This window comes from Trachypithecus francoisi, unplaced genomic scaffold (assembly GCF_009764315.1).
Source record: "Trachypithecus francoisi isolate TF-2019V2 unplaced genomic scaffold, Tfra_2.0 Lachesis_group13, whole genome shotgun sequence".
NCBI classification, from domain to species: Eukaryota; Metazoa; Chordata; class Mammalia; order Primates; family Cercopithecidae; genus Trachypithecus; species Trachypithecus francoisi.
In genome coordinates, this window is record NW_022681458.1 from 39,165,437 (window position 1) to 39,184,494 (window position 19,058).

Here is a 19,058-nt window from a genome sequence, read left to right on the forward strand (position 1 = left end):
TTTTTTAACAAAAGATACATAATGCTGATATTATATTTAATTTAATTAATTAATTTTTTTTGAGATGGAGTTTCGCTCTTGTTGCCTAGGTTGAAGTGCAATGGTGCAATCTTGGCTCACCACAACCTCCGCCTCCTGTGTTCAAGCGATTCTCCTGCCACAGCTTCCCGAGTAGCTGGGATTACAGGCATGTGCTACCATGTCCGGCTAATTTTTTTTTTTTTCTTGAGACGGAGTCTCGCTCTATCACCCAGGCTGGAGTGCAATGACGCGATCTCGGCTCACTGCTACCTCCGCCTCCTGGTTTTAAGTGTTTCTCCTGCCTCAGTCTCCTGAGTAGATGGGATTACAGGCACGCACCACCATGCCTGGCTAAGTTTTTGTATTTTTAGTAGAGATGGGGTTTCACTGTGTTAGCCAGGATGGTCTCGATCTCCTCACCTCATGATCCGCCTGCCTCTGCCTCCCAAAGTGCTGGGATTACAGGTGTGAGCCACTGCGCCCGGCTAATTTCATTTTTTTGTTTTTTTAGTAAAGATGGGGCTTCTCCATGTTGGTCAGGCTGGTCTAGAACTCCCGACCTCAGGTGATCTGCCCTCCTTGGCCTCCCAAAGTGCTGGGATTACAGGCGTGAGCCAGTGCGCTTGCCCTGCCTGGCTGATACTCTGTTTCTTTAAGAGTCATGGGGAAAAGTTCACACAGATACTGTTATTGAGCACCTTTGTTTTACAGTTTAAAATTTGGATAATTCCTGCAACATGACTATGTTTACTTAAAGATACATTGTATTGGTTATATTTTTTGGCTATTTTTGCATTCAGTTGCCTTTTCTGAGCTAATGAGGATCTGAAGGAAAAGACCTGAAGGAAGGAAGGAAGGAAGGGTGGAGTTTTGTTTGCTGGGCTGGTTGTTCTCAATATCTAGGGCCAGTTATTTTTAAAGGTTTTACCAAAGAGTAATATACCTACAAAAAAGTGCACAAGAGTGTATGGTTTGCTGAATTTTCACAAACTGAACACATCCATGCAACCAGCACTCAGATGAAGAACCGCTGTACTGACTTAACAAGTAGAATAGTTTTGTCTGTTTTTTATACAGCATGACATTTTATAAGTGAAATCATATAGTATGTGCCTGTTTGTGTTGGTTCTTTTGCCCAGCACAGTTTAGAGGTTCATTCATTATTATTGTATATAGCTGTATGTTATTAAATCTCATTGTTGTATTGGCATTCCGTTGTGTGGAATGCAATACACTCAATATACTTATTCATTCTGCTTTTGATGCCCATTGAGGAATTTTCTAGTGCTTGTTTTTAATATGAGCCAAATTGATACCTTTTTTATAGCACCTTCTATTTCAGGATTACTTTTGGGCTGAATAACAGAAAATCTGATTTATTGTAGGTTAAACAAGTTTTTTTTTTTTTTTTCTTTTTCTCGTAAAACAAGAAGTGTAGACAAAAGTAGTGTAGGGCTGATGTGGTAGCTCCACAGTGCCTTCATATTATTTTCTTCTCCATCCTTAACAGCAGTCTTTCACTGTGGTGCTTGTCTACTTGTGGGCACAAAAAAGCTACTTTGTGTTCCAGACAGGAGAAAAGGGAGAAGCAAAGGGAAAAAGTATGTCACTTTATATCTCTTTGGCCAAAACAGCTGTAAAAGAAGCTGGGAAATACATTTTTTATCTGGGTAAATTTAGGTTTCCCTTTGTAAGGAATAAAGGGAAAATAGATATCAGATGGGTAATTAACAGTGTCTGTCATACTTCCAAGTCTGTTTGCTGGTACTTTTGGATGCAATCAAACTGGTTTGTTCTAGGCTTAGCATAGGTCTAGACTCAAAGCGTAAGGTTTACACAACCAGTAAAATTTTTAGTTATAGTTTTTAGTTCCTGAGAAGGTATTTGTGCATGACTAGTGTTTAACTACCATTCAGGGTTGAATGTAAGTATTCAGAGGCCCAATGTGTTGACAGCTTTGACCTAAACCTTGAAGTTACACAGTTAAATCTGGTCAGTTCTGTTCTAAATCTCTAGTACCATCTTATTAAGTTTGAACATATGCAGCATGAAGATGAAAATATACATGTATTTTTGTGGTTTTAGAATTGTGGGCCGGGTGCAGTGGCTCATGCCTGTAATCCCAGCACTTTGGGGCTGAGGCGGGCGGATTGCCTGAGCGCAGGAGTTCAAGACCAGCCTGGGCAACATGGTGAAACCCTGTCTCTACCAAAAAATACAAAATTTAACTGGGTGTGGTGGCATGCGCCTGTAGTCCCAGCTACTCTGGAGGTGGAGTTTGCAGTGAGTCGAGATCGTGCCATTGCACTCCAGCCTGGGTGACAGAGCAAGACTCTGTCTCTAAATAAATAAAAAATAAATAAAATGGAATTGTGGTAAATTATTTAAGTATGAGGGAAGTGACTTTACTGTAATTCTGAGTATTTCCCTTTTAATAATGGGTGCATTAGAATTATCCTGTTTAACCCTTTTTGAACTTTCTTCATTAAGAAATAAAATACACTGATACATATAGAATTTGTTTGAAGCTTGGAGTGATTTTTTTTTTGTTTTTGAGATAGAGTCTTGCTCTGTTGCCCAGGCTGGAGTGCAGTGGTGCAATCTCGGCTCACTGCAAGCTCCGCCTCCTGGGTTCACGCCATTCTCCTGCTCCCAAGGGTCTGGGACTACAGGCGCCTGCCACCACGCCCAGCTCATTTTTTGTATTTTTAGTAGAGACGGGTTTCACCGTCTTGGCCAGGATGGTCTTGATCTCCTGACCTCATGATCCGCCCACCTCGGCCTCCCAAAGTGCTGGAATTACAGGCGTGAGCCACCGCGCCCGGCTGGAGTGAATTTTTTAATGTTTTTTTATTATTTATGTTTAAATGTACCATATATATAATGAATCATTGTGGCCTCCTCTTGGCCTATAATCTACAGCATCCCATTATACTCCCCCATATTATTTTGAAGCCAGTTCTAAATATTGTATCATTTCACCTGTAAATATTTCAGTATGTATCTTTAAAAGAGAAGGGCTTTTTCTTTTTTTTAAATTTTTATTATTATTTTTTTGAGACAGAGTCTTGCTCTGCCGCCCAGGATGGAGTGCAGTGGCACGATCTTGACTCACTGCAAGCTCTGCCTCCTGGGTTCGGGCCATTCTCCTGCCTCAACCTTCCCAGTAGCTGGGACTACAGGTGCCCGCCACCACACCCGGCTAATTTTTTGTATTTTTAGTAGAGACGGGGTTTCACCGTGTTAACCAGGATGGTCTCGATCTCCTGACTTCGTGATCCACCTGCCTTGGCTTCCCACAGTGCTGGGATTATAGGCGTGAGCCACCATGCCCGGCTTTTTTTTTTTTTTTTCCAAGACGGAGTTTCCGCTCTTGTTCCCCAGGCTGAAGTGCAATGGCGCAACATCTGCCTCCTGGGTTCAAGCGATTCTCCTGCCTCAGCCTCCCTAGTATCTGGGATTACAGGCATGCACCAACATGCCTGGCTAATTTTGTATTTTTAGTAGAAATGGGGTTTCTCCATGTTTGTCAGGCTGGTCTTGAACTCCTGACCTCAGTGATCCGCCTGCCCCGGCCTCCGAAAGTGCTGGGATTACAGGTGTGAGCCACTGTGCCCAGCCAGGGCTTTTTCTTTTAACATGACCAATATACTCTTGTCACACCTTAAAAAATGAACAGATTTGTTAATATTATCAAATAAGAGTAAATGCATTTTTTCTTTGTTGTTGGGTTTTCCTACAATCCCTCCTCTTTCAATGAGAATGAGCAATCCAGCCGGGAGCAGTGGCTCATGCCTGTAATCCCAGCACTTTTCGGAGGCTGAGGTGGGCAGATCACCTGAGGTCAGGAGTTCGAGACCAGCCTGGCCAACATGGCAAAACCCTGTCTCTACTAAAAATACAAAAATTAGCCAGGTGTGGTGGCCTGTGCCTGTATTCCAGCTACTCAGGAGGCTGAGGCAGGAGAATCGCTTGAACCCGGGAGGCAGAGGTTGCAGTGAGTTGAGATCATGCCACTGTACTCCAGCCTGGGTGGCAGAGCAAGACTCCATGTCAAAAAAAAAAAAAAAAAGCAAAAAAAAAAAAGCAATCCTTGTGCAGCTGGGTCCGTGACACATTGGCAGTAGTTAAGTGTGATGCTCTGTCCCTGTGACTGAATTGTCACTGTACTGACTACCAGAGTGCTTTTTTTGGCATGATCTCGGCTCACTGCAACCTCCACCTCCCGGGTTCAAGCGATTCTTGTGCCCCAGCCTCCCAAATAGCTGGGATTACAGGTGTGCACCACCACTACTTATTTTTAGTAGAGATGGGGTTTTGTCATGTACGGCCAGGCTGCTCTTGAACTCCTGGCCTCAAGTGATCTGTCTGCCTTGGCCTCCCAAAGTGCTGAGATTACGGAAGTGAGCCACTGCGCCCGGCCTCTAGAGTGCTTTTAAGCAAAGGTCTTATTCTTTTGACTTTGAAATAGCATAATAAAACCCTCCTCATGAATATTGTATATTTGAAAATGAGGACTATTGTGTTTTCCATATCTTTTGCAGTCTAAGAGGCTTTCAGTTCTCTCTTTGATCCTGTATATTTACTTAATCTTTCCATCACCCGTTTCTTCTGCTTTGGGGCTGAGTATCCTTTCTAACCAAATCACCCAGCTCTCTTTGGTGTTCTCTTTTCTTTGATGACCTAGTGTCCCAGACTCAGAGCTGAATGCTTTCACTGTTTTGTAACCAGCATGTCATACCGTTCTGTATTGGCTGCTTTTTGCAAGGAAGAGAAGGAAAGACAGCATACAAAAGACACTGAGCTCATTGGAGACAAACTTCGGCGTTTTTTTGTACAGGATCTTCTCGTTTTCAAGGCTGGTTTGTCAAAAAGAGAGAAGGTGAAAAACTTGATGACTGCCTTAAGCAAGCATGAGGCCATTAAACAAGTGGTACAGGTAATTGTTATTATAGTGGTTAAGAGTTGGGAAGACATCACCAAATGGAGTATCTAGGGAAAGTGGCAGCTTATTTTTGGAAATTTAAAATCCAAAAATTATAAATCCACATATTCTTATGAAATGTAGGTGAATTGGCCGGGCGCGGTGGCTCAAGCCTGTAATCCCAGCACTTTGGGAGGCCGAGACGGGCGGATCACGAGGTCAGGAGATCGAGACCATCCTGGCTAACACGGTGAAACCCCGTCTCTACTAAAAAATACAAAAAATTAGCCGGGCGAGGTGGCAGGCGCCTGTAGTCCCAGCTACTCGGGAGGCTGAGGCAGGAGAATGGCGTAAACCCGGGAGGCGGAGCTTGCAGTGAGCTGAGATCCGGCCACTGCACTCCAGCCTGGGCGGCAGAGCGAGACTCCGTCTCAAAAAAAAAAAAAAAAAAAAAAAAAAGAAATGTAGGTGAATTATCTCTTATTCTCAACTGTGAATGCAAAAAACTGAAAAGATCTGTTTGAACTGACTGTTGCATACAGAAGTATGACGCATGAGTAAGATTCTGTGATACACAGAAAATAGTGCTGTCAATCTTACTTATTCAACAAACGTTTAAAAATTGCTTAGTATTTGTTTGGCACTACAGAGGTTAGAGAGGTGAAAAAACTTGGACCCTCCGCTTGTAAACTTGTAGGGAAGACAAGACATACAAACCTGTCACAGAAAACTGTTTAATAAGAATATTGAGTATCTTCAAAGTACCAGGCTCTGTGCTTGACTGGAAATACAAAGAAGAGTAAGGCATGCCAATAAGAAACTGAAATCTGATAGAAGAGACAGATATGCAAACAAATGGTTATGATAGATAAGTAAACAGTATGGGAACATTTAAGAAGATAATCAGGGAAGTGATGTCTCCGTGGTCATGAGAGGTGAATGGAGTGGGAAAAGGCCTTCTAAGAAGAGGGGGTCAGCATGTACAGAGATAATTGAGATAAGGTAGAGGGTGCCATGTTCCAGGCATTGTAGATAGTTGTGGCTGGAGGATAGGATATTTGCTAATAGAGGGAGGAGAATAAGGTTTCACTGCTAGGCAGGGACCAGCATATGAAGGATCAGTGTATGTCAGCTAAGGAGTTTGAATTTTTTTTTTTCTTAAGACGGAGTCTCCTTATGTTGCCCAGGTGGGAATGCAATGGGTGATCTTGGCGCACTGCAACCTCTGCTTCCTGGATTCAAGCGATTCCATGCCTCAGCCTCCTGAGTAGCTGGGATTACAGGCATGTGCCACCACACTTGGCTAATAATTTTTGTATTTTTAGTAGAGACGGGGTTTCGCCGTGTTGGTCAGGCTGGTAATCCACCTGCCTTGGCCTCCAGAAATGCTGGGATTACAGACGTGAGCCACTGTGCCAGGCCTAGGAGTTTGAATTTAGCCCTGAAGATTTTGAGCAGACCAGATTGCATTTTAGAGAGATGGCTCTGGTGACAGTTTGGAGAGAGAATTGAAGGGAGGAAGACTGAGAACATCAGTTATGCTATTTTTAAAATTAATTATTATTATTTTTTTTAGTGACAAGGTCTTGCTCTTTTACTCAGGCTGGAGTGCAGTGGTACGATCTTGGCTCACTGCAGCCTTGACCTCCCGGGGTCAGATGATCCTTCCACCTCAGCCTCCCAAGAGCTGGGACTACAGGCGTGTACTACGATGTCTGGCTAATTTTTGTATATCCTGTAGAGACAGGGTTTCACCATGTTGCCCAGGCTGGTCTCAAACTCCTGGCCTCAAGTGATCCACCTTGGCCTCCCAAAGTGCTGGGATTATGGGCGTGAGCCACTGCACCAGGCCTGTTAAGTTGTTATAGTGATGTTGATAAGCATCACTGAGTGCCTGAACTAAAGCAGTGGCAGGGAGAGAAAGGGATGGGCTTGAGAGCTAGTAAGAAATAGAATTGTCAGGCCGGGTGCTATGGGTTATGCCTGTAATTTCAGCACTTTGGGAGGCTGAGGCTGAGATGGGAGGATTGCTTGAACCCAGGAGTTTTAAGACCAACCTGGGCAACGTAGTGAGACCCTGTCTCTAAAACAAAAACAAAAACAAAAAAACCTAGAATTGTCAGAATGATGAGTGATGTTAAATATGAAGTTTAATGTTTAAAAGCAGAAGAGGAGCCAAAGATGACTCTGGAATTTCTGTTGTTAGCAGCTGATTGTATGGTAACCATTTATTGTAATTGGGAATCCAGGAAGAATTATAATTTGTTTTGATTTTGGTTTTTAGAAAGTGGAGTTAAAACTGACCCAGGAGTTAGAGATAATGATTTGGTTTGGGACACTTTCATACTGAAGTACCCAAGGATATACTCAGGCACTTGGATAAATGAGTGTGAAACTCATAAAGGTTAGAAGGAATGATTGAGTTATTAGTATCTGAGAACTAGTTGGAATCACGGGTCACCAGGGAGACAGAGAAAAGCAGAGGATTGAAGACACAGAATTCAGATGAAACCCAGCATTGAAGGAAATTACAGAAATGAAGAGAGAACCTAATCTTGGCAGCCAAAGGTGGAGAGTTTTCAAGGTAAAACTCAATCAGTGTTTGTTGTTTGAGTTACAGATGAAATTTGAAAGTGTCCATTGGATTTAGCACTAAAGAGTCCACCTGCTAACCATTGGTGAGGAGAGTGTAAAGTGGAATGGTGAGGGCGTAAACCACATTACAGTAGGTTGACAGTGAAAGTGGGGATAGCAAAAGCTGAATACTCTTTAAGAAGTTTGATTTTGAAGCCGGGCGCGGTGGCTCAAGCCTGTAATCCCAGCACTTTGGGAGGCCGAGACTGGCGGATCACGAGATCAGGAGATCGAGACAATCCTGGCTAACATGGTGAAACCCCGTCTCTACTAAAAAAAAAAAAAAATACAAAAAACTAGCTGGGCGAGGTGGCGGGCGCCTGTAGTCCCAGCTACTGGGGAGGCTGAGGCAGGAGAATGGCGTAAACTCGGGAGGCGGAGCTTGCAGTGAGCTGAGATCCGGCCACTGCACTCCAGCCTGGGCGACAGAGCGAGACCCCGTCTCAAAAAAAAAAAAAAAAAGTTTGATTTTGAAAAAAGGTGAGAACTGGCTGGGTGTGGTGGCTCACGCCTGTAATCCCAGCACTTTGGGAGGCCAGGTGGGTGGATCACGAAGTCAGGAGATCGAGACCATCCTAGCTAATACAGTAAAACCCCGTCTCTACTAAAAATACAAAAAATTAGCCGGATGTGGTGGCACACACCTGTAATTCCACCTATTCAGGAGGCTGAGGCAGGAGAATTGCTTGAATCTGGGAGGTGGAGGTTACAGTGAGCCGAGATTGCACCACTGCACTCCAGCCTGGGCAACAGAGCAAGACTGCATCTCAAAACAACAACAACAACAACAAACAAAAGGTGAGAAAAACAACTAGAGAAGTAAGGTCAAGGGAGAGTATTTTTAAGTTGAGAATAAATGCCATAGAATATATGAATAAATTGCAAATAGGAGCATTAAAGGAAGATATTAATATCATTTGGAAGGTTGGGGGAGTGCTGTGGTTCATAGACCAGTTTTAAAAAATACTGGACTTGGCCTGGCATGGTGGCTCACACCTGTAATCCCAGCACTTTGGTAGGCCAAGGCGGTCATATCACTTGAGGCCAGGAGTTCAAGAACAACCTGGGCCAATGTGATGAAACTCTGTCTCTACCAAAAATACACACACACAAAATTGCTGGGCGTGGTGGTGCATACCTGTAATCCCAGCTATTCAGGTGGTTGAGGGATGAGAAAATCGCTTGAACCTGGGAGTAAGCGGTTGCAGTGAGCCGAGATCACAGCCTTGCACTCCAGCCTGGGTGATAGAGTGAGACTCTGTCTCAGGAAAGAGAAAAAAAGAAGCAGGCCAGGCATAGTGGCTCAAGCCTGTAATCCCAGCACTTTGGGAGGCCGAGGTGGGTGGATCACCTGAGGTCAGGTGATCGAGACCAGCCTGGCCAACATGGGGAAACCCTGTCTCTACTGAAAATACAAAAATTAGCCGGGCGTGGTGGCATACTCCTGTAATCCCAGCTACTTGGGAGGCTGAGGCAGGAGAATCGCTTGAACCCAGGAGGCAGAGGTTGCAGTGAACCAAGATTGCGCCATTGCATTCCAGCCTGGGCAGCAAGAGTGAAAATCTGTCTCAAAAAAAAAAAAAAAAGAAAGAAAAAAAATACCGGATTTAAGTTCATGTGTGAGGTAGATATCCTTGAGGTGATTTCAAGAGAGGCTGAGAGAGGATATATACGTATATTCCAGGTAAATGAAACTAGGAACACAAAGGGCTGAAGTTGAAGTAATGCTAAGGGACATATTCAGGGAACAGCAAATAGTCCAATTGAACAGAATCTTTGGATTTGTAAAGTGAGTGATGAGAGAAAAATGGGAATTGAGCTTGATTGTGGAAGCACAGAATGTCATGCTATAGAGTTAGGTTATAGGCCGTAAAGTACTGGAAGGTATTTATGCTTTTTTATCTGAGTAGTTATAGGATTGGAGAAGCTGGGCTTTAGGAGAATGCTGAAGCACTGAGGATGATGGAGGGGAGGAGGGGAAGAATTCTTTTGTGCTGAGTAGCCACTATAACTACCCTGTCTAGGAGACACAGGAGCGGAGCCACTCCTGTTGTGCTGATATATTGCTGCTAGGGGAGGGGGCTGTCCTTTGTGCTCACTTAAACAAAGCTTCTTAAGGCCTCCTCTCCTTCCAGTTACGGAGGACTTAGGGCTTGGTTGCTGCTTATTTCCCTTCACTGCATGGAATAAGCTGTCTTTGCCTTCTAAATACTTAGAAGAAGCAGCAGCTGTGTACTATGAATATAATTCATAGGAATGTGGAGAGACTATATTTGAGGACAGTCTTCTAGTTTTCAGGTGAAATACTGTCTCACTAAAGAAGGTTAATTTTGCCTGCTGCCATAATAGTCAGTAGTCAGCAAATGTTGAAAGCACTGCAGAATGAAAACCAGGCAAGGATTCATACTAATGAAATCAGTTCTGTTATCTAAGCATTTCCCTAGACTCCAGCCTGTGTTTTAAAGTTGAAAGCTGCTTCTAGTTTAATGTGTTCTTTTAATTGTTGAATGTTAAAGAATTTTGTATTTTAAGTTACTGGCATGAGATACACAGGTAATGGTTATGGTTATTCTTATCAAATATGGATTAACTGCTTGACATTATTATGAATAGTAAGGTATATATCTAAGTAAGTGGGTAATTTGGTGGCCAAACTAAGGTGTAGCACATAGAGAAAAAAACTACTTCTTTACTACATTATTCATGAAATTTTCCAAGGTACCCCCTTTACTAAAAATGATTTGCTTATTCTTGAGATACTTCATGGTAAAGTTGTTTCTGAATAAATTCAGAAATTTATTCTGTTAACCTCATTTTCATTTCAGTACCTCTTTATTTGAAATTGTTTTGCAACTGTGTTTTTGTGATTCTTTTTTCTTAAAGAGATGAGGTCTTGCTATGTTGTCCAGGTTGGCCTCCAACTCTTGGGCTCTCAAGCAGTCCTACTGCCATAGCCTCTCAAGTATCTTGTCTTCCTATTTTTATCTCTCCTCTTTTAAACTTAAGCATTATGCTTCGGATAGTCTAAAATAGTTGATTATATAAAACTGATTTGTTTTGACTCCAGAGTACATTAGGCTAATACTTTCTTATTTGATTTTCCTTTCTAAATAGCCTTGCTTGGCTGGGCACTGTGGCTCACAGCTGTAATCCCAGCAGGTGTGGGAGGCTGAGCTGGGCGGATCACCTGAGGTCGGGAGTTTGAGACCAGCCTGACCAACATAGAGAAACTCCATCTCTACTAAAAATACAAAATTAGCCAGTTGTGGTGGTGCGTGCCTGTAGTCCCAGCTACTCAGGAGGCTGAGGCAGGAGAATTGCTTGAACCCCAGAGGTGGAGGTTGTGGTGAGCTGAGATCACGCCATTGCACTCCAGCCTGGGCAACAAGAGCGAAACTCCATCTCAAAAAATAATAATAAATAAATAAAAATAAATAAATAATAGCCTTGCTTATGCTAATATGATTAATTTACATTTTTAGTACAGTTTTGTAGTTAAAGTAAACTCCTCATGATAGGCTGTGAGAAGATAATCTTGGATTCAGAATGTTTGTCTTAAAAATTCATGGAGGATGAACTCCTTCTGTGCTGGTGAGAGTTGGCTGCAGGGCAGTTGTTTGCAAGTTGTTCCTCTGGCAAGCAGCATCCGTACCACCTGGTAATTTGTTAGAAACAGAGTCTTATCCCTACTATAGATGTGCTGAATAAGAAACTGGGGCTTGGGCCCAGCAGTTTGTTTAACACATCCTTCAGGTGATTTTGATGCGTGGTAAAGTTTTAGACTATTACTATGCGGTATTATAATAAAAGAGACCCCTTTCTTGATTTCTAGTGAATGGTATTTGGGACAGTAATTGACTTAGGATCTTTTTTTCTTAATTGACTGGCATGGAAAAGAAATGCTCTTTGTATTCTCAGGTGCAGATTTTGCACCCTGAATGAAAGTAATGGATACTCATAAGTGAGTAATTAAAATAGCATGTAGGAACTTTGATCTTGAAATTTAATTTTCTTTCAGGAGGCAAAACCTTCAACTGAGGACTTGGGGGATAAGAAGGAAGGTGAATATATTAAACTCAAAGTCATTGGACAGGTGAGTTTCATTGTTTTTCTCTTTTGACTCCCCTTCAATGTGAATAGTTTTTCACAGGAAAAAAAATTATTTAAGGCAAATTATTTAAAAATGACTATGCATTTTAATTTACTGTGTATGCGTCTGTTAGAGGTAGAAGAGGCCGATACTGTTTTTTAAATTGCTCTGCCAGGCAGTTTTAGATCACCTTAATTTTTCCCAATAGGAACGTTTTCTTGGTTAGTGTGCTTCAGGGGCAAATACAGTGAATACTATTAAGTGATAAGGCTAGGGCCAACCTTAAGTAAAAGGCTTATCAGCCCTTTTGCCGACCCTTTCCCCTTTTCTGGCCCCCTATTTCCCTAAAGTCTAGTCTGTATCTTATTGACTCTGAAATGTTAAGGTTAGCTAACAACTGTTGGAGGAATGAATCTGCATAGTTACATGGGTTTTCTAAAGGACAAAAGACAGAGAATTGGTGGAATGGTGGACTCGCCCAGGCTGGAGTGCAGTGGTACTTCCATTGAAGTGTGACAGTACCATTTCCCTATATTCTCCCAAACATGGGATACTACCAGTCGTTAAATTTTGTTCACATATGCTAGGTAAAACATTCTTGGCCGGGTGCGGTGGCTCAAGCCTGTAATCCCAGCACTTTGGGAGGCCGAGACGGGCGGATCACGAGGTCAGGTGATCGAGACCATCCTGGCTAACACGGTGAAACCCCATCTCTACTAAAAAATACAAAAAACTAGCCGGGCGAGGTGGCGGGCGCCTGTAGTCCCAGCTACTCCAGAGGCTGAGGCAGGAGAATGGTGTAAACCCGGGAGGCGGAGCTTGAAGTGAGCTGAGATCCAGCCACTGCACTCCAGCCTGGGCCGCAGAGCGAGACTCCGTCTCAAAAAAAAAAAAAAAAAATTCTTGTTTTTCATTTACCTAATAATAAGATATAATTTTTTTGGTCTGCTACATTTATATTCTTCGCTTAATTGTGTTCATACCCTTTTCCCATTTTTCTGTGATTATCTTATTTTGAAGACTTTTATTTTTTATTTTCAACATTTAAAAACATTTTTTTTTTTTTTGAAATGTAGTTGTGCTCTTGTTGCCAGGCTGGAGTGCAGTGGCGCGATCTTGGCTCACTGCAACCTCCACTCCCGGGTTCAAGCGATTCTCCTGCCTTAGTCTCCCGAGTAGCCGGGACTACAGGCGCCTGCCACGAAGCCCGACTAATTTTTTTATTTTTTATTTTTAGTAGAGATGGGGTTTCCCCATGATGGCCAGGCTGGTCTCGAACTCCTGACTTCAGGTGATGTACCCGCCTCGGCCTCCCAAAGTGCTGGGATTACAGCCATGAGCCACCATGCCTGGTCTTATTTTGAAAACTTTTAAAAGATACAATTCACATACTATAAAATTCACTATTTTAAAGTATATAATTCAGTGACTTTAGTATATTCACAAGTGTGTGCAGCCATCACCACTGCCAATTCCAGAACATTTGCATTACCCCAAAAAGACACCCTGTACCCATTAGCAGTCGTTCCCCATCCTATTTCCTCCGGCCAGTGACAACCACGATTCTACTTCCTGTCTCTATGGGTTTGCCTTTTCTGGACATTACATATAAATGGAATCATAAGATATATGGCTTTTTTTTTTTTTTTTGAGGTAAGAGTCTTGCTCTGTTACCCAGTCTGGAGTGCAGTGGCCTGATCTCAACTCACTGTGACCTCCACCTCCTGGGTTCAAGCAATCCTCCTGCCACAGCCTCCTAAGTAGCTGGGATTTCAGGTGTGCACCACCATGCCCAGCTAATTTCTGTATTTTTAGTAGAGACGGGGTTTCACCATGTTGGCCAGGCTGGTCTCAAACTCCTGACCTCAGATGATCTGTCTACCTCGGCCTCCCAAAGTGTTGGGATTACAGGCATGAGCCACCATGCCTAGCTTTGATATGTGGCTTTTTATTCTGGTTTGTTTCATCTTCTTTTCTTTCTTGCTTCCCTTGCTTTCCTGCTTCTCTCCCTCTCCCTCCCCTTCCCCCCCCCGCCCCTACCCTATCTCCCCCAACCCCCTCTCCCTCTCCAGGGGTGTTGCTATGTTGCTCAGGCTGGTCTTGAACTCCTGGGCTTAAGTGATCTCCCACTTTGACCTAAATCCCTTGCTGGGATTATAGGTGTGAGACACTATGCCTGGCCTGGCTTCTTTCTTTTAGCATGTTTTCAAGGTTCATTCATGCTGTAGCATGTATCAGTACTGTATTCCTTTTAATGGCTGAATTCTGTTCCATTGTATGGGTAGAATATATTTCATTTTCCATTTATCAGTTGATGGATATTTAGTTTGTCTCCATATTTTGGCTACTATTAATATGTTGCTGTGAACATTCATGTGTGTTTTTGTGTGGACGTATGTTTTTAGCTCCCTTGGATATATACCTAGGAGTGGAATTTCTGGGTCTAGTATGCAACTGTGTGTTTTACTTTTTGAGGAACTGCCGAATTGTTGTAGCAGTGGCCTTGCCATCTTACGTTCCTAGCAGCAACATATGAGGGTTACAGTTTTTCCATATTCTGGTCAACACTTGTAATTATCCATCTGTTTGGTTGTGGGTGTGAAGTAGTATCTCACTGTGGTTTCAACTTGCACTTTCCTGATGGCTAATGATGCCAAGCATTTTTCTATGTACTTATTGGCCGTTACTACATCTTCTTTGGAAAAATGAAGATCTTTAGATCTTTTGCCCATTTTTAAATTGGGTTAGTTGTCTTTTCATTGTTGAGTTGTAATATGTCTTTTATTCTGGGTATTATACCTTTATCATATATATGATTTGCATAGATTTTCTCCTATCTTTGAGTTGCCTTTTCACTTTCTTGATTTTATTCTTTGCAGTATAAAGTTTTTAATTTTGGTGAATTAAGTTCATCTGTATTTTCTTTTATTGCTTGTAATTTATCTAAGAAACCATTGCCTAATCCAGGGTCACAAAGGTTTACGCTTGTGTTTTAAGAGTTTTAAGGCTGGGTGCAATGGCTCACACCTATAATCTCAGCACTTTGGGAGGCTGAGGTGGGTAGATTGCTTGAGCTCAGGAGCTGGAGACCAGCCTGGGCAACATGGCAAAACCCCATCTCTACAAAAAATATAAAAAATTAGTCGGGCATGGTGGCACATGCCTGTAGTCCCAGCTACTCAGGAGGCTGAGCGGGAAGAATCGCTTGCGCCTGGGAGGTCAAGGCTGCAGTGAGCTGTGATCACATGACTGCACTCCAGTCAGGGTGACAGAGTGAGACCCTGTCTCAAAAAAAAAAAAAAAGTTTTATGGTTTTATTTATAGTTTTAGCTCTTACATTTAAATGTTTAATCATTTTGAGTAATTTTTGTATGGGTGTTTGTCCCAGACCATTAGTTGAAAAGACTGTCCTTTTCTCACTGAATTGTTCTGTTATCCTTGTCAAAAAATTGACTATAGATATAAGGGTTTATTTCTTGGCTCTCAATTTTATGACATTGATCTATATGTCCATATGCCGTGGAATATCTTTAAGAATTATTAATTTGTGGGATTTTAAAAAACATTGTCTTCATTTTCCTTGTCTGTTACATGTTATGAACATTTCCTCCAGTATGTCTTAACTTTTGTTTATGGCATCTTTTACTATACAGACGTTTTATGTTTTTATTAAGTCAAATTTATCCACCTCTTTTTTTAATGGTTTTTAGGTTAAAATCATGCTTTGCGATAGGGCATCCCAAGACCAAGATTAGGGGAAAAAAATTCTCCCTTGAGGGGAATATATTGAGAATTTTATTTTATTTTTTGATGCAGAGCCTTGTTCTGTCGCCCAGGCTGGAGTGCAGTGGTACTTCCAACTCACTGCAACGTCTGCCTCCTGGGTTCAAGCAATTCTCCTGCCTCAGCCTCCCGAGTAGTTGGGATTACAAGCAACTGCCACTACACCTGGCTAAGTTTTTATATTTTTAGTAGAGATAGGGCTTCATCATGTTGGCCAGGCTGGTCTTAAACTCCTGACCTTGTGATCTGCCTGGCTCGACCTCTCAAAGTGTTGGGATTACAGGCGTGAGCCACTGTGCCTGGCCAAAAAAAATTTTAATGTTAGCTCTTTAATTCATCTGGAAGTGATTTTGTTGTTGTTGTTTTTTTTTTTTTGAGACGGAGTCTCATTCTGTTGCCCAGGCTGGAGTACGGTGGCGAGATCTCAGTTCACTGCAACCTCCGTCTCCTGGGTTCAAGCTATTCTCCTGCCTCACCCTCCCGAGTAGATAGGATTACAGGCATGCGCCACGACGCCTGGCTAATTTTTTTTGTATTTTTAGTAGAAATGGCGTTTTACCATGTTCGTCAGGCTGGTCTCGAACTCCTGAACTCAAATGATCCGCCAGCCTTGGCCTCCAAAAGTGTTAGGATTACAGGCATGAGCCACCACGCCCAGCCTGGAAGTGATTTTAATGTATATAGCATGAGGTTTGCTGTAGAATTTTATCTGTTTATGAAATGATCTATATGGAGATAATTTTATTTCTTCATAGTTACAGTCACAAGCAAAAATATTGTAAATGTGCAGCTTCTGCAGATACACATTTGTGAATGTAGTCATGAAGTTTGGCTTTGAAATTTTAATTATGCAAGTACCTGTATTTTTTTTTTTTTTTTTTTTTTTTTTGAGGCGGAGTCTCGCTCTGTCGCCCAGGCTGGAGTGCAGTGGCCGGATCTCAGCTCACTGCAAGCTCCGCCTCCCGGGTTTACGCCATTCTCCTGCCTCAGCCTCCCGAGTAGCTGGGACTACAGGCGCCCGCCACCTCGCCCGGCTAGTTTTTGTATTTTTAGTAGAGACGGGGTTTCACTGTATTAGCCAGGAGGGTCTCGATCTCCTGACCTCATGATCCGCCCGTCTCGGCCTCCCAAAGTGCTGGGATTACAGGCTTGAGCCACCGCGCCCGGCGCAAGTACCTGTATTTTTTTCTGATGGTTGGCTGATAGTTTGTTTCACAATCTGAGTAGAATAAAATAATTTTTCGTCCCACAAATCAGTTTGACTAACTCAGGTTCTTACTCATTTTACTAATGTGAGAGAAACCAGATTCCATGTGATTTTTTTTTTTTTTTTGTGATGGAGTCCTGCTCTGTCGCCCAGGCTGGAGTGCAGTGGCGCGTTCTTGGCTCACTGCAATTTCCACCTCCTGGGTTCAAGCGATTCTTCTGCCTCAGTCTCCTGAATAACTGGGACTACAGGTGTGCACCACCATACCTGGCTAATTTTTGTATTTTTAGGAGAAACGGGGTTTCACAATTTTGGTCAGGCTGGTCTTGAACTCCTGACCTTGTGATCTGCCTGCCTCGGCCTCCCAGAGTGCTGGGATTATAGGCGTGAACCACCGCGCTCAGCCCCATGTGGTGATTTTTTTATGGCAGGAATAAATTTCTCAGTCTCTTATTTTATAGTATATGCTCTTCTCCTAGGTGACCACCTTCAGTGACACTTCACTTGGGGGGACAGACTTTTTGTTTTGAGTTGCTATTGGGATAAATAAAAGATGTGATGGTTCATCTTTTATTTTGAGAATAGAGTGGCCATCCAGTAATGAAGGAATGCATTTACTTAGGCTTTTACTTCTACTGATAATTTTAACACTCAAGACTGATTAACTTTGTTTTACTCAGTTTCTTTTGTAATGGGTATACAGTAGCTTTGAGGATGATTACAGTGTTTTAAGAAAACCTGTTAAGAATGCTAAAAAGAATATTGTGGTGGAAAAATACAGGTTACAAGGTTTATGTTTCTATTTGCACTATATTTGTAATTAAATAGTTTGGTTCAAGTAAAGCAAATGGTTTATACAAAGAGGGATAATTTTTTTCTCTTTTATCTCCTTAGGATAGCAGTGAGATTCACTTCAAAGTGAAAATGACAACACATCTCAAGAAACTCAAAGAATCATACTGTCAAAGACAGGTTTGTCCATTTTGGTATTTATTAAGTACAATGCTTTGTCGTTAATTTTTCTTTCTTTTTTTTTTATAGAAGGTTGTCAAAAGAAAAATCCTGTTTTATTTTCACCATTAGCAACTCAAGGAAAACACTCTTATCATTTCTTGTACCCTGTTTAATTGCTTTTTTTGTCCTGTGGCCCATTTTAAAGTTTAAATACGTAAGATGTGGAACTAGTTTGAAAAGTAACTCAGAATTGTAAAGAGAGCTTAAATGAATGTTTCTATCTTGATGGCTTACCAGTATATATAGCAAGAAAGGCAAGTAATTTTTTGGTGATTACTATGAATTACTATGATTACTATGAATTCTAATCATGAGTGTTTAGCCATATGTTAAATTTAAGTAGTAGTATTATTAGTATATTATCTCTTTTTTTTTTTTTTTTGAGATGGAGTTTTGCTCTTGTTGCCCAGGCTGGAGTGCAATGGCGCGATCTTGGCTCACCGCAACCTCCGCCTCCCGAGTTCAAGTGATTCTCCTGCCTCAGCCTCCCAAGTAGCTGGGTTTATAGGCATGCACTACCACAACCAGCTAATTTTGTATTTTTAGTAGAGATGGGGTTTCTCCATGTTGGTCAGGCTGGTCTCTAACTCCAGACCTCAGGTATCCGCCCACCTCGGCCTCCCAAAGTACTGGGATTACAGGTGTGAGCCACCACACCTGGCCTTATAAAATAGGTTTTGAAAATAAATGTAATTGGAATTAGTATGAGACAATCAAGATATATTTTAAGTGAAATTATGATTTAATAGGCAAGAAATATATGTTTAATCAGTCTGTTAAATTGAATTATAGGCCGGGTGCAGTGGCTCACGCCTGTAATCCCAGCACTTTGGGAGCCTGAGGTGGGCAGATCACCTGAGGGCACGAGTTCAAGACCAGCCTGGCCAACATGGCAAAACCTTGTTTCTACTAAAAATACAAAAATTAGCCAGGTGTGGAGGCATATGCCTGTAATCCCAGCTACTTGGGAAGCTGAGGCAGGAGAATCACTTGCATCTGGTTTCAGTGAGCTGAGCTCATGCCACTGCACTCTAACCTGGGTGACAGAGCAAGACTCCATCTCCAAAAAAAAAAAAAAGGAAAAAAAATTGAATTATATTACATAATATTAACTCAGGTATTGTAAGTTTTATTTTTATTCATTTATTTATTTATTTGAGATGGAGTCTTGCTCTGTTGCCCAGGCTGGAATGCGGTGGTGCGATCTCAGCTCACTGTAACCTGCAGCTCCCTGGTTCAAGCGATTCTCCTGCCTCAGTCTCCCGAGTAGCTGGGATTACAGGCATGCATCACCACTCCCAGCTAATTTTTATATTTTTACTAGTGGTGGGGTTTCACCATGTTGGTCAGGCTGGTCTCGAACTCCTGACCTCGTGATCCGCCCG

The 19,058-nt window shown here is 42.2% G+C and overlaps 1 protein-coding gene across 1 annotated transcript in view; it reads left to right on the forward strand.

Moving 5' to 3' along the window:
- The window catches only part of SUMO1 (small ubiquitin like modifier 1), a 34,422-nt gene that overhangs the window by 7,955 nt on the left and 7,409 nt on the right, over positions 1–19,058 (forward strand). Inside the window, exons 2-3 of the mRNA XM_033230681.1 lie at positions 11,598–11,672; positions 17,554–17,631. Coding sequence (XP_033086572.1) covers positions 11,598–11,672; positions 17,554–17,631 — 153 coding nt within the window. The remainder of the gene's footprint in view (positions 1–11,597; positions 11,673–17,553; positions 17,632–19,058) is intronic.